Source organism: Mytilus californianus, unplaced genomic scaffold (assembly GCF_021869535.1).
Source record: "Mytilus californianus isolate M0D057914Y unplaced genomic scaffold, xbMytCali1.0.p SCAF_5, whole genome shotgun sequence".
Classification (NCBI taxonomy): Eukaryota; Metazoa; Mollusca; class Bivalvia; order Mytilida; family Mytilidae; genus Mytilus; species Mytilus californianus.
The window spans coordinates 82904386-82921242 of record NW_026262701.1 but is presented as its reverse complement, the minus strand read 5'-3'; the positions used below and the strand labels follow the sequence as shown (position 1 = coordinate 82921242).

The following is a 16857-nucleotide window of genomic DNA, read 5'->3' as shown; positions in this document are numbered from 1 at the left end:
TCAAAGAACTTGAAATTGGTTGTATGATTTGAATTTATATTCAATTGAAGATTTCTTGCTTTTATGCAATACACTGTGCTATTGTGCAATACTTAGTAAATCTGTTTTCAGACTATATACAAACGAATTAGAAAAATAAATTGTGACCCCCAATTTTTTCTTTGGAAAATTGACAATTTCTTAAATCTTGAGGAAAAAAAAATAATATTTGAAGAGAATTTTCTTTTTAGGAAAAAAAATTGCCCCCCCCCCCCCCTTTCCAAAAAAAATAATTTTGAAGAAATTTATTTTTGTAAAATGTACAAATTAAGAGACATCCATACACTTAAACACAAGTTATTGTCTGAAAACTAGAAAACTGCTTGTTTTAGACCCTTTTAGACCCCTAATTCCTGAACGGTTTGGGCAATTACCCCCAAAATGAATCCCAACCTTCTACTAGTGGTATTGAACATTGTGGTACAATTTCAGAGCAATCAAAGTTTTTTGCGGTCATATAAAAACAGCAGGAGCACCATGAATGTATTAAACAAGTAATATTTTTAATGAATTTGTGGAAGAAGAAATTAATATTTTTACCGGATTTTTTTTTTTTTTGCCAGGGGGTGGTGGAGAAGGACTTGATCGAGAATGTAAAGTATGTTGACTTTTTATATCAAATGATGGAAAACAATAAATAATTTGCCTAATTTCAACATATCAATTGCTGCTGAACATTGACCTCAAAATCAATAGGGTCTTATTCACCTTAAGTCATATCATACAACAAAGTTTGAGAAGGCATAAAAGTGTTTTCAAGCTTTTATAAGATCTGTGATGATGACCTTTGAAATACTGACCCAAATTTCAATGGGGGTCTTGTTCATCCCAAAGGATATTTTCCAACAAATTTTGGTGAAGGTTGGACATTTGTTTATAATAGATGAGTTTCCAATTTTCGATTTTAAAATGAACAGCCACTATTGAACTGGGTCAATTACGGGGAAAACGAGTTGTAGGATATTGTGATGTTAAAATATTTACTGTTTTGTTTTGTGACGTCATTTTTTTTCAGGATTAAGCATCAGTTGGAAGATCATTTATATATATATATATCCATATATATTCCTTAAAAAAAGTTTGAATAATTATTACTTATATTTTATTTTGATTTCATGCTCCTTATCTACATTACATCAATAATCAATTTGTAACATAACTTTCAGTTGTAATTAAATATACAGGTGACAAACTCTATAACACTATTCATAACACAGTTTACCAATCAGATTGTTTATATTCAAATATACAGATACTAAACTCTTTCACTACTTATGACACAATTTACCAATCTTATTGATTATATTCCTGTTTGGATGGTATCTTAATGCCTTTTCAACTGAAAGCTGCAATGTTCTGTTGCCAGGAATTGATATGCCAAGTTTACTTTCTCTCCCTCCATTTATAGCCAATATTTCACACAAAAAATCTTGAATAAAATTGAATGTTAATTTATATAAATTCTTTACGAATAACAAGTAGCTTTCATGATAAGATTTCATTTGAAAGGTATGCCTGATCAAGCACTACAAAGTCTCTTTAACTTCACTTAATATATTAAACAAGAATTATCATCCTTCATGGAATAGAATAGATAAGGTGTATTAACGAATGACTACATACACAATATGTGGATCCAGTATTTTGAAAAAGGGGGGTAGCCCCATGAGACCCACTCCCACTCCCTAAATCTGCCTCTGTGCACACAAGACCATAAGCAAAGGAACAGTACTTTTATTGCTGTGATTATGATTTCTAAACACCCTATTTTTACTTGTTGGGTATAACAAGGAAGTTACTTCCATTTCATCACCTTTATCCAAGGTATTTGGGAGGCCTTGGTGGCCGAGTGGTCTAAGTAGTCGAAATACTGTATCACTAGCCAGTCAACACTAAGGATTTGAGTTCGAATCCCGCAGGGGGCAGGTGCACTCGACTCCAATCTTAATTGACTAGGATTGTCAGTTTTTCTACCGAAGGTCGATGGTTCTCTCCGGCTTCCTCCACCAATAAAAACTGACCGCCACGAAATAGCACAGTAGTGTTGAAAGTGGCGTTAAACATCAATCAATCAATCCAAGGTATTTGATGACTGGTCCCCTGTGTCTATTAATATGCATAAAAACTAGTGGTTCACTATGTAGGGGCAGATCAAGGATTTTAGGAAGAAGGGGGTGGCATTGTTCCAGAAAACAGAATATATTCGACAAAGGATTTTATGCTAAAAAAATCATATAAATTGTGAAAACATGGCAATCAAAGGGTACGCCCCCTATCACCTAGATCTGCCACATCTAATAACATGCATAAAATATTAGTGGTGTATAACTTAACAAAGACATCAACAAACAATTTAAACAAAGATATAAAAAAAACTCTTATATAATATTAAAATATTTCACATAAAAACTACCAGACAGACACTTCAGCAGATCAGTTTAGGGTCAAACATAATTAAAACAATAATCTTGCTAAAATAGAACATCTTACAAGGACTAGAACATTGAAAGAAACTAAATGCAGATGCTCTTTTAGTGTCGTTGTAGAAGATAAATATGAAGTAGACCCAATCTCATAAAATAACAATTCACTTTGAAGTATTCTAAAGACATATAACTGATTGATTTCCCATATCACAAAAAAATTGATTGAGTGTTGGTGTTATACACCATTTTCAGCATGCTAGGCTATTTTGTTGTGGAGGCAAGAGTGCCTGGAGAGAACCACAACTCTCAGCAGGAAAACTGTCAATCGTAGTCAATTAGGACTAGTATTTAAAGCACCTTGCCATGAGCAAATTTGAAAGCATAACCTTAGTGTTGGCAGGCTAGTGATCACTGTAAATTAACTACCTCGACTACTTAGCCACCTACATATACAGAAATCCTATTCATATGAACTAACAACTTATAGGTATTGCTTTTCAAATTCCAATTCTTTCTATGTGTGTTTAAGACAGAAAAAAATCATTTATAATGTTTTTGTTACTGACTAGTTTCATTTCTGAATTTTAAAGACCCATTATTCCTCTAAATAGAACAGTATAATATCAAATATACTGTGGATTCATTATTATTCATGGGATACCAATTTTGGTGGATTTCATGAGTACATATTAACCACATTTAAATGTTCAAAGAAAGACAAATTTTCTATAGGGTTGTATGCAGACTTTTGCAAAACCATGAAATCAAATATCCACAAAAATGCAAAATTTTCCTCAGTCTACGAAAATTGGTAACCACGAAAATAAATAAATCCACAGTAGATATAGTTATCATATAAATATTATCATGACTGATTATATGATAGTTGACCAATGTCTTGATAATTCTCTTGATTTCTGTTATGATTTTCCCTGTCTGATAATTTATCTGGAGAGCTGTTTAATTCTGGAGAATGTCCATTATTTTGTGACCTTGACCCAGAATGTCTTGTGGCACCCTCTATAATGATATCAGGAGAATGATGTTGTAAGGAAGATGAATATCTTATGTCCTGTTGATATGGTACAGAATTATCAGAAGGTGACAAATTTGTATCATAATGACCTTGACCTTGATAAGCTGTGTTCCTATAGGACACATTGTCAACTGAATGCACTGAATGAGGTCGCAACTGTGCTGTAAAATTTATTGATTCTTCAGCTGGAACAGATGTTGGTCTTTGATTTGTTGAACATCCAGCTTCGTCCATATGTGTCAATAAATGATTCAATATTGGACGGTTCTGGCCATGTGACTGATAATTTTGCACAGTGAGTGGCAACAAGCTTGGCAATGACTGTTGACCTCCATTTTTGGAGTTGCTTAGAAATGATGACAACATAGCTGCATAAGATTCTGCTGAATTAAATTGTGATAAGTGTGCCGGTAATGGTCTTGATGAATAATCGGCATGATCATTTAAATATAATGAATTCTGTTCTGCATAGGAAGTTAGTAAATCGTTAGGATTAGAAAATAAGATATCTTTAGAATGTTTATTTGCATGGAGAGTTATTGGTACTGGGTTAAGATTTGATAAGGCAACTTCTTGTTCTTGTTGATAACTTGATCCTTCTGTTTCCATAGCAATGGGTGTGACTGGTTCCTGATACTGTTGCATTTCAACAATAATTGCAGGATTTTGTGATGTTTGGTATGATAATTCATTGTCTTTATGTGATGACTGGTTTCCTGCTGAACTCAAATCAATCATTTCACCATTGCGTGATTTTTCTAACTGTGCTTCTCTGGATGCTTGCTTAGCCATTTCCAACAGTTCTGGAAAACTTACATCCTGCAATTCCTGCAAAAAAACACAAGTTTTAACCACTTCTTTGAGGTAACATAAAAAAGTTGTTCACATATATTAGTGTGGACACACAGAATGTCTCAACAAATAATGCATCTGTTTCAATCTTATTGACAGTTTATGAAATTTTGGTCTTTCCCATAGCAGTTTAATAACTTTACCCTTTAAAATGAATTTACAGATTAAATATATAGTTGAAATATATTGCTTATATTAACTAAGGGTACTTTAAAACTGGGCAAAGAAGATACCTAGGGGGCAACCAAACCATAATACACCACCATGGCCAAAATGAAAAAGACAAATAGTTAAACATCAATCAACAAAACACAACACAATAAACTAGACTTGACAACATAAACCCCACTTAAAACCAGGGGGACTCAGTTTCTATTAAAAGGTAAGCAGATCCTGCTCCACCAATGAGTGACACCCATCATGTTGCCCATGGAAAATCTACAAAAACAATCGACTGATTGAGGCTTACTAAACCTCAAGTGGTAATTATTTCATGCATATTTAGGACGAGAAAAAAAGCAGAAAAATAAATCTAGCAAAAAAAGGCTCAGAAATATTTCGTCAAATCCTATATTCAACTTCCTTAAACTTTAACAGGAATAATTCCAATTCAATAAATCATAACCAATTAATCCCTGTCTGGACATCTTTGTATTTTCTACCTGTGATTTCTGAGTAATCTGGAGGTGATGTTTGTCAGCAATCTTAGCTGGTAGTTCATTACAGTTTCGAGGTGGGAATACAATATCACTGAATCCTTTTCCAGTTTCTATCGCTTTTTGTCGAAGTTTAGGTATAGTCATGACTTCAACACCATGTTTGCCTCTTAAATGTTTGTCTAAATTTCCTTTCAACTTGCAAGAATATTCACAAAGATGGCACTGATACGGTCTCAAATTCTACAAAAAAATAAGATACATTAACTAAAATGAATATGCTACAAACAGTTACATGCTTTAATCATATGGTCAGCAACTGTTTTCACAATACGTATACTACTGTAAATTCAGAAATATTGCATGCTTTTATTATCACCTTTTTTGAAGAATAGACAAAAATGCAAGATCATTTTTTACGATTTCAGAAAAATCTGCATGAAGATATTTGTATCAGATACCAGAATTCAAGTTCTTATTATTGGGATACTCACCCAGTCCCATTATTCACCTTAATAAAAATCACTCAATATTTTTTTAAGAAACAGCTGGTTATAATGCATAAAAGTTTATGCTACAAAATGAATAGAAAATTACAAAGGTCTCAAAGGAAGTAAGGACTTTTAAAATCAAGAATCAGATTGGAGATTGACTATTCAAGTCAGAGCATCATAGCCCCCACCCCCACAAGACATCTTACCTACAGGCCTGATTTGTATTTCCTGTTACATTGTTAAGTAATCTTACCTTATGTGTATGCATGCCTGCTATATGGTTCTTCATGGTGTGTTTAAACTTGGTAGAATATCCACATCCCTCAAATGGACACACTATAATTTCTGATTCTGAATAAAATATAAATCATATTACATACTTTCTGATTGTCTTATTTCAAGTTTGACTAGGTTTAACATTTTTTCTACAAATTTGTAAAATTTCTTTACTATTATGAGGAGAAAAAAGAACCTATAAATTTCATAGAAATATTCATTTTTGTAATTTCTATTTTAATCAAAAAAAAATTACAATTCAACAAATTACTTATAAATATCTACTTTAAGCAATTTTCTACAAACATATCTCTACAGATTCAAAATTATATTAATTTATAATGTGGATTCATTTATTTTCATGGGCACCAATTTTCATGATTTTAGGAAAACTTACATTTTCATGGATCATGTGAATATTTTAATTTCATGGTTTTGCCAAAGTCTACATAGACGCCTATACAAAATTCATATTACATTGAACTCTAAATTAGTGGTTCACCTGAACCCACGAAATTAACGAAAATTGGTATCAGAATAATAATGAATTCGCAGTATCTAGATAGATTTCTAACCATTTCAGTCCATATTTTTTTTACTTACTGTGTCTTTTCTCATGAGCTTTAACATTCTGTATGTTGTAAAAACCTTTACCACAAGTTGAACACATAAAACTTTTCTGTAAACCATCCTCTGGAAAAAAGAATATTTCTGATTTTACCTCTTGTTATTGGTATAATTACTATAGTAATCCTAATAATAAGTTCCCTGACAGCTCAGAAAATTAAAAATAAATTGTTAAAAACATTTTGTTTTTGTTATTCTATAACTCTTCCATAATGTGATTTCCTGTTTTGCTAAGTGAACCACAAAGGCTGTGTCGATACCCTAATTTAGCATACATTTTAAAAAGTTCACATCATAACAAAAATGTTCAATATTTTTAGTTTTTGTGACCAAACATTCAAATCTACCTTAAAACCATAACTTGAAACAGGATGGTCTAATAGACAGAAGGACAACCACATCGACCAGAAAACATATTGCCCCCCCCCCCTACTGATGTAGGCAGGGCATAATAAAAACAGCTCAACGCTTACTATATTATGGGTGTAGTACCTAGCTCATTGAAGACTTGTAGCAAACTTTAATATTTTTTAAGGTAGCAAAGGCCCCATGTTGACGGCCGTACTTTGACCTATAATTGTTAACTTTTTACACATTGTGACTTGGATGGAGTGTTGTCTCATTGGCACTCATACCACATCTTCTTATTTATATTTAGGATATTGCCTTTTAAATCTTTTTCCTTTGTTATTACCGATTAGTTCAATGTTTATTGGACTTTCAAGAAACTTTCCAAAAGCCAAAATCTGATTTTAAAATTACAATTGAATACAATTTATTGTGAGAAAACAATCTGTTACTTTAATTGACAACCATTTTCAGCTTTAATATCCAGTTATGTTGGAAAGGTAAAAGACCCTTGATATTTTTTTTTTATTTGTATAAACCAAATGTTATCTTTTAATCAACAGGGATTAAAAACTGCCTATCATTGACTCTTCATTGAGCTTCATTGCTGCAAAGCAGTTCTACTTTCCAACAAGGAAAATAAACTGCTTCAAATTATAATTTTAGAGTTAAATTGACTGATTAATTGGTTGTTGATTAACGCCTCTTTCAGCACTATTGTGCTATTTTATGGTGGTCAGTTTGTATTGATGGAGGTAGCTGGTGTGTCTAGTGGGAACCACCGACCTTCAGTAGGAAAACTGACAATCCTAGTCAATTAAGATTGGAATCGAGTGCACCTGCCACGTGCTGGATTCAAATTCACAACTTCAGTGTTGACAGGCTAGTGATACAGTAGTTTGACTACTTAGACCACTCGACCACCAAGGCCCCTACAGTTAAATTAATGATTCTGGAAAAGAGTTTCTTGAAAGGGCTATGGTATTCAGTAAGAATTGTCAGGCAGGAATTCAAACCTGTACTTTCTTGTAACATTTAAATAGGAACAATCTATCTGCCAGGATACTATACCTTGATGCAACTGTTGATGTCTGTCATAACAAGATCTAGTCAGTGTGAAGTAATCACATTTCTCACATTTATACCTGCACAAAAAATATTTAAAAGAACATTATAGAAATACCATTAATAAATGTTTTTATTTTAATAACACTTCAAGTTTTAAAAAATTTTAACCTTACAAACCAATCATTTCAACACTTTTTTTTAAAGGCCCTGGAACATTCTTAACAGATTCAAGCAGTTCATGAGTTGCAAGGTAAAGATTGATTTTTGCTTGTTTTACACCCAATAGCAAATATTTCATGCATATTTAGAATAAGCAAGAAAGCATATACTGTTAATATAAATTTTGGCAATGTTATTCTGCAAATATATTATTATTCTAGGATTACTACTAATTAAGTGGATTTTGTTGTTACAGGTTAAAGGTTAACCACAAATTTAAATGTTCAATAGAATACAAGTTAACTACATTGTACCAGGAAACTTTAATCTAGAAAACATTTTTCACTTAGTTCATTCATAAGTTGAGTTTACTTTACAAAGAATTGAACATCATTAAACAGTCTAGAGATTCTTAAAAAAAAAAGTTGAGGTTTGAGCAGTCATTTTAAATCTTTACTTTACAAAGAATTGGACATAATTAAACAGTCTAGAGGTTCTAAAAAAAAATATGTAATGCAAAGTTTATTTTGTTAGAAATTGGCATACTTACACTTTACAAGATTTTGGTAATGGTATATCGTGTATCTTCAGCAGGTGATTGTTTAAGTCAGTTTTACTCATACATTTATAAGTACACAAATGACATAAGTACTTCTTATCTGATATCTTCAAATGTACATAATCTATGTGTTTCTGAAACAAACAAAAAAATAATAATTTATCGTTTTAAAGATTAAATCAAAGACAATATTGTTTGATTAAATCTAAGATACAGTCATATTTCTTAAATAACTGTTTTATGATGTTTCGATATCTTTAGTTGAAAATTTACATATACATGTATATATAGTCGACAAACATCTAGCCTCTTTTAAAAGTGAGGCAAAATTTATTCGCAGAGAGGTCTGGAAAAAATGATGCAAAATTGTGCATTCTGAGTGTTTCCCTGACCCTTTCTTAATCTGAAACGCAACTTTTGTTTTAATTATTTTTTCAACAATTAATATTCTGGTCTCAAAGCAAAATATATAGATCCAGTGTAAGACTTTTAGTTTTTAGGGACGACATCAAAAGACCGATATGTAGGATAAAGCAAAAATTGTAATTCACATAGTTACGTGTGTGGCTGCTGTTTTTTATGTTTTTTTTTGTTATTGTGTTTCGGCTTGCAGAAAAACGTATTATACCTGTCAATTCAGTTTTTTCAAATTAAGTTAAGATGGGGCTGATTATCATTGATACATGTATAACTATGTCAATTCGGTTTTTATAACACATTTCAATTACAACTTGATGTAGTTCCTAACTGGGATAAAAGGGTACACTCAGGAAACCTGTTCTTAGACCTCATTGCTACATTTTTGTGCTGTTTTAATATTAGACTGGCTGATTAATGTCAGATCTTGCTGTTCTGGTCTTGTATTGTGTTTAGACTTTGGTGTAATTTTTTTGTGACTTTGAAATTTATTCATAGTACAATACTTTAAGCATGTTAAGTGCTGCTTAAGTCAACGCTAGGGATCGTCTTGACCTTGTTGTAGGGTATGAATGATTCATTCATTGTTGAAGACCCTTCAGAGACTGTCAAGATGAAGAACAGGAATAAAAGCCCTGTTCATTGATAATTTGTATTTTATTCTATGTATTGTGTGCGATTTTGACCCTTGCACATTTACTCCATATCCGTTTATTTTCTATACAAGGGCCTGAACATGGCTTAATGCAAGTTTAGCCCTTCTATGTAAAAGGTCATATGGCAATAACTTAATTTTTCTCTTTGAATAATTTGATTCCGGGAGATTGGTTGTCTCACTTTAACTTAACCCATGTCAGCCTTTTAGTTTTATTTACAGAAAACAGAGCCAGTTTTATATTCTTTAATATAAAGTTTTAATTTTCCTTGAAAAAAACTACCAATTTTCTATGTCCGGTAGCATTGTATCTTCTCAAAACACTTTCTTGAACAATATCTGGACATCGGTAGACATGTCATATTGCCAAACCACACAACAGTTAACCCATCATCGTAGATCTTTCCCAAATCTTAAGTCTATGCAAAGCAGAGAATGAACGTTCACAATATACAGATGTTACGGGAAGAACCAAGAACCAGTCTTTAACCAATTTTCCAATGACATCTTGTCTGTGTTCAAACCGTTAAAACTAAGTCACTACTTTACCAAATTAGACTATTTACCGGATTTGTAATAAAATAAGCAACACGACGGGTGCCACATGTGGAGCAGGATCTGCTTACCCTTTCGGAGCACCTGAGATCACCCCCAATTTTTGGTGGGGTTCGTGTTGCTTAGGTTTTAGTTTTCTATGTTGTGTCGTCTGTACTATTATTTGTCTGTTTGTCTTTTTATTTTTGGCCATGGCATTGTCAGTTTGTTTTCGATCTATGTGTTTGACAGTCCCTCTGGTCTCTTTCGTCCCTCTTTTACATTTGTACATAAATTTTATACTTTGTATGTTAATTTATTTGTATATGTCTCTATACCGTTGTACTTTGGTTTACGAGAAAAAATATATATATATGAGATGAAATAAATCATAATCGGGGCTTGCGCAAGTGAATAGGCTTGGGCTATTGACTGTGTAAATATGGACAATGTTAGCCATACATTGCAACAAACTATTATTTAAAATTATCAACACTATAATCTGCCATATACAATTATCAAAGGAATAATAGACAACTGAAGCCTTAGTCATAAAGATTAATTGATTGATTGGTGTTCATTTAACGCCGCCTCAGAACAAAAAGGCGAGAGCTAATTTCAAATATTTTTTCCATTTAAAGTAGTTTTTAAAATTAGACAAAAGGTCCTCAAATAAATAAAACAAAGTTTAAAACAAAATTACTAATTTACAAATGAAATTCAACACAAAGAGAATAGTCATAAAGAATGGCAATCAATCAACAAAAGACAAACCCTGGAACAGATAAGACACATAAAGACAAACAATAGACAATCAACAATGAAAACTAAAAATTAAATGAGAAACCTGGATCCCGAAAAAACAGGGGCGACGTCAGAGGGTGAACAAAACTTGCTTCTTACAAGACACATGCCGTGAAATCAATTTGATATGAAGACAAGCTCTTGTTTCAACTTCTTTTTTTTTTTTAAATTTCCAACAGGAGGCATTTGCCTCATTTGCCTCAATGTAGTTATGGCCCTGTCAGAGCTACTTTTAATGCATTTTCTCTTTTTCTTTATCTATATAAAATTAAGAAGATGTGGCATGATTTCCAATGATGCAACTTTCCACCAGAGACCAAATGACATAGAAGTAAACAACTATAGGTCACCTTATGTATCCATGAATGACATGTAAACCAAATTTGTATGCATATAAATATATAAAACTTACCTTCAAATTACATGAATGTCTGAATGTTTTACTACATTCAGTACACTTGTAATGCATTTGTGTTTTATCATCAGGATGAACTGTTTTCATGTGGTATTTGAGCTGAGGTGCAGATTTACAACCTTTATTACACAAGTCACACACATATGATCCAACTTCTCCATGTACATCACTGTAATGGGTCCTCATCTTGTATTCAACGATTGTTGAAAAATCACAATTCTGAAAATTATCATTAAAATTTACTCCACATTTCCTTACTCATATATAGAATACATTTACATAAGTAATATAAAAACATATAAGCATTCATTGGTAAAAATAAACAAGAAAAGTTAACATCTTCATATTTTGCATTTTTTGTGGATTTCACAGGGTAGTGAACTTTTTTAATCTCTTATATTCTACACATGGTACTTGCCTCTTCAATTAAATATGTAGCAGGCTCCAGTCCAGTAGGGTACCCTCCTTTAAGTCATAAGGTTTGTGTTTAAAATTGCCTCAGGTAACCAGGTCAATTTTTCAGCAAATTTAAGATTTGAACAATTTTAAAGGTCACAGGTTACATGTCATTCTAAATGAAAAGTCAGCAAGCAATGTCGCCCACAAAACCCCCCAAAGGTAGCAGGTTGGATTTGACCATGTTTGGCCCACATACATTGCTGTTATCATTACCATGATCACTGTTTTTTGTGCTACAAGTATGAAGTCCATCCGAATATTAAATGTCTTTAAATGGCAATTTAAGTAGTACAATTCTCATGATACTTGTAAATATATGTAAGAAATTATATAAAATTACTAATATTGGTTCCACAGAATAAAAATTCTTTCAAAGTACAAATTTATGTATATATAAATTACCTATGTCTATATACTTACTGGCATATCACACATAAGAACCTGGTACTTTTCTACATCATATCCAATATTATGTTTCTTATATTTATGTTCTATCAGATTAAGCCATGTGCTCAAAACTTTGTCACATAATGTACATGTTAAATTTTCTCGTTTACCACCAGGATGAATCAATTTACGATGTTCTTGTAACAACTCATTTTTTGAAAATTCGTCTTTACAGAGTCTACAAACAAATTTCCCTGCCTTCTTCTGTTTAGTTAACCTGTCTGCTGCTCTCCTCTTTGTACCCTGTCTTGTTGACAAAACCTCGTCATCGTCAGTTTTTTCAGACAAAGTATCGTTAGATATAGTTTCCTCTAATTGGTCTTGGTCTTCGTTATCAGTTAAAGAGTCATTTGTACTTGGAATATATCTTTTGGTATGCATGGGTTTTCTCTTATTTTGGTGTTTTTTCCTTCTGTGTTCTAACAACTGTTTCTTGTCTTGAAATTTCTCTTTGCATAAGGCACAATTAATCATTTTTTCATTTATACTAGTCTCTTCAATTTTTTGTTCTTGACTGTTATTTTCAGAAACTTCAGCCTTTTTATTTTTACTCTTCTGTCCTTTAGATTTTGATTTTTTGTCAATGTTTATATCATTTGTTACCATAGCAATATCAATGTGACAGTTGGTTGATGCATCTGAGATGCTAGTACTATCTTTTTCTTTTTCATTAGCAGCATCGACCTTTGTATCCATAGCAACATTATTATTATTTGACCTTGACTGTTCTAGCTGATCAATAACTGCTGCTTCTAACTGCTTTAAACTTAAATCACTTTCTGCAGTTTTTGATTCTTGTGTGTCATGTTCGTCTTTATTTTGTTCAATACATATATGGTCTCTGTTTTCAATTATAAAAGTTTCACATTCTTTAACTGCATCATCCAAAGCAAGGGTCAGACACAGGTTATGAATTCGTTTCATATTATCACCTGATATGCTCAGTTCCCCCGTGTATATCAACTGAACAATTTTTAGCATATCTTCACTTTTCTCCTTTGTAAGATAAAAATTAGCTTCCGGAGTTGTATGAATGTTTCTGCTGGACTCAATCTCCCTGAAGTGTTTGCTAGCAGCTACTAGTACAACTCTGTGTGCAGGGATGTATCCATCTGATGTGAAAATCAGCACATCACATAAGTAACGCTCTTGCTGGAACTGATATAAAGTCTCAGATACACCACACATCATGGACGGAACACTTAAGGTTGTCAATGCCATTTTCTTGGATGTTATCTGCAAAGATTTTATTTTATTTCAAACATGAAGTAAGAAAATGTTTTGACAAAAGATGTTGTCGCCATAATTTTTTTGTTTCAATCATGATTATAATAATAATAACAATACATTACTTATTTCAAATGGCAAACACAATTAGTTACAATGAGGCCCTCAGCTATATGATACAGTCAAAAACTAATGTTTACACATAGTTAATAAATAATCATATACAATTGTTAGTTTTATGTATCATTAGTATAAATAAAATAATTGAAGAGGTGCATGTAATACAAAAATGAAAAATTTTATATACATATCAAAATAATTGATTCTTGATGTGCTTAGAATACACACAAATGACCATGTCTGCTGCCAAATTCCAAGGGCAGTAATCCATGAAAAGTATGCAATCCTGAATGATTGATCAATAGTTGCTTGTTTCACTTCCAGTGGCCAATATTTCATATATGTTCAAGACAAGAACAAATCAGCTACTACAAAAATGTTATACATTTGATAATTTCTGATGGTTCAGTTGACAGGGTTGAAGGGTGGGATATTCGGACTGCCAATGGAAAATGAAAGTATGTAGGAAAGGGGCAAAATAAAAAAGCTGTAAATATATTTAAATGGCCCTCATACATTGTACATATTTCAATCATGAAACTGTTCAATACTGTTGTCCAGAAGGTATTAACAGATGGATCAGTCTTTATGAGAACATTATCATCTGTAAAAGGCATGTTTATAACTTAGGAAATTATTAACAATAAGCCCACCTTTGATTGCCAAAAAAATAATCATGTTTTTCACAATTTATATATTTTAGCATAAAATTGTCCAAAAAAATGTTCAGCATATATTCTGTTTTAAGGAATTATGCCCCTCCCCCTTTTCAAAAGGTCTACCCCTGAAGAAAGTACTCCCTCAGGAAAATTTGCCCTTAGATGAATTTAGCTATTCTTTTTGGGTCCCTTTTGGTCATAAAGCTCCTAATGTGTCGACATATTTATACATTTCTGGCTTTCAATTTGTTATGTTAGGGTTTGCAAGGGCAAAAATTGCGGTTTTTATCCAATGCAATCATTGGTTTGAACCTTGTTTTCAATTTAGACTTGTTTATATATATATATATATTTCTCTAATTCTTTGACAATTTATACCTTTCTGCATTCATTGTATAAAAAAATTTAATCAACGTGTGGTTGCCGGTGATCTCAGAAGATGATTGGATGAATTTAAGGGTCATAACCTTTATCAGCTCAAAATATTCTAACAGGTGTTAATGAAATTGACAACTTTGTGAAATGTGGAAGGCACTCGAAGGGGGTTTTGGTATAACAAAAAATTTGTAAAGGTTCAGCGGAACTCAGTGTCTCGCCTACTTTTGCTGTTAATCGCAGGCTCAACAAAAATGAGGAAATTTCCGAAAAAAAATATTCCTCTATATACTATCGTTTGATTGTAAGTAGCTATTGTCCAATTTTGGTAAAAATCCAGGATTGTTTATGAATCTAATAAAATGTTTAAAAAACTTAAACTGCAGACTGTATGTAATGTTAACTGGAAGAAAAACTAAGTCCATTTATAAGTAAAATACGGAAAAAATGGAACAAAATTTTGAAAAATTCCCTTCTAGATACTAGCTTTTAATCATAAACAAGCTTCTGTCCAAGTATGGTTCAAATCCTGGATAGTTTAAGAAAGTTGTTATAATTTAAAAACTTTTAACCACAGAGTGAATGTAATGTTAACTGGCAGAAAAACTAAGTCCATTTATAAGTTAAATACGGAAAAAATGGAATTTTTTTTTTACAAAATTTACTTCTGGATACTATCTTATGATCATAAACAAGCTTCTGTCCAAGTTTGGTAGAAATCCAGGATAGTTTAAGAAAGTTATTAAATTTTCAAAAACTTTAACCACAGAGTGAATGTAATGTTTCCTGGCAGAAAAACTAAGTCCATTTATAAGTAAAATAAGGAAAAAATGGAATTTTTTTTTTACAAAATTTACTTTTGAATATTATCTTATGATCATAAACAAGCTTCTGTCCAAGTTTGGTAGAAATCCAGGATAGTTTAAGAAAGTTATTAAATTTTCAAAAACTTTAACCACAGAGTGAATATTTGTGGACGCCGCCAACGACGACGACGGAATGTAGGATCGCTATGTCTCGCTTTTTCGACAAAAGTCGAAGGCTCGACAAAAATGAAAATGTATTTTTTAATCATTAGAGAAACCGATTCTTACATCATGTACATAGTTACTCGTGAATTATCGGATTTATCCAATCACTATAGTTTAACTATAAATTTTAAAGTCCTCACCAAGGCTCAAACTTTAAAATTGATAATTTAACTATCTCGATTGGATAAATGCGCTAAATCAACTGGTATCAATGTAAGAATCTATATATATATATATATCCAACGCAATCATAGGTTTGAACATTGTTGTCAATTTAGACTTGTATATATATATATCAAGTTTAAATTGAAAACAAAGTTCAAAAAGTTCAAACCTATGATTGCGCTGGATAAAAACCGCAATTTTTATATGTGTGCATGCAAAACAAATTTCTTGTTAAAGGGGTCTAAATACAGCTCAAACAACATTTTCCAAAAGACCAAAAAAGTGAAAAAGTATATTTTAACAAAACGCATTTGACTAACAGGTCGAACAACAAATGTTCTTAAACCCTGCTGACTGCCAATGGTGATTGCCAAATATAAATATATTAATTAGGGCTATGAAATTAAGCTTAAATTGTATTTTAATGAAGCAAAAAATACATTTCCAGGAATCTCTATGCCGCCATCTTGCACTCTTGCAGACAGTTGTGCCTGTCAAATCATTTTAGCCAGACCGCTACATAATTAATGACTGTTTAATAATGGCCATGTTCAGGTTGTAAAACAATTGGACAGATGCTTGTTACTAGCTGTTTAACCCTAATCAAGTTCTACATTCATTATTGGTCTAGAAATGACAGATCAAACTTTATTTCTTTGCTAGTTTCATTACATATGTTAGTGGTAGCTGTAACATATATCCAAGTTCTATCTCTGTCATAGTTTTATGTAATGTTTATTGTCAATAAGTTACAGCAGTTTGTCTGTTAGTGTTACTTTTAGTGTTCGTGTCTTTTCTGTTTACAAGGGATTATGTACAATATTCAAATATTCAGTACGAACCTGGATATAAAATAGAATAGTTTGATATTGTATCAAATTCAATCGTTACAGAAAGAATTCAACAGCAACAATATAACTATCATTATAAACTTCATGTTCATGATGTTTATCTTCCAAATGACATTTCCGGCATTGGTCCGAATTTAGAATATCACTTACTCTTTTGT

The 16857-nt window shown here is 32.0% G+C and overlaps 1 protein-coding gene across 1 annotated transcript; it reads right to left on the bottom strand.

The window, feature by feature from the left end:
- Positions 1-1126: 1126 nt before the first annotated feature.
- LOC127703186 (zinc finger protein 711-like) lies at positions 1127-16821 on the bottom strand. The gene is made up of 9 exons (XM_052207715.1): positions 16691-16821; positions 12245-13507; positions 11363-11584; positions 8532-8674; positions 7826-7899; positions 6383-6472; positions 5757-5854; positions 5016-5252; positions 1127-4329 (listed from the first exon to the last, which is right to left on the bottom strand). The coding sequence occupies exons 2-9, from the start codon at positions 13490-13492 to the stop codon at positions 3331-3333; spliced, it is 3111 nt and encodes a 1036-aa protein (XP_052063675.1). The 5' UTR covers positions 13493-13507; positions 16691-16821; the 3' UTR covers positions 1127-3330.
- Between the last annotated feature and the right edge of the window lie 36 nt (positions 16822-16857).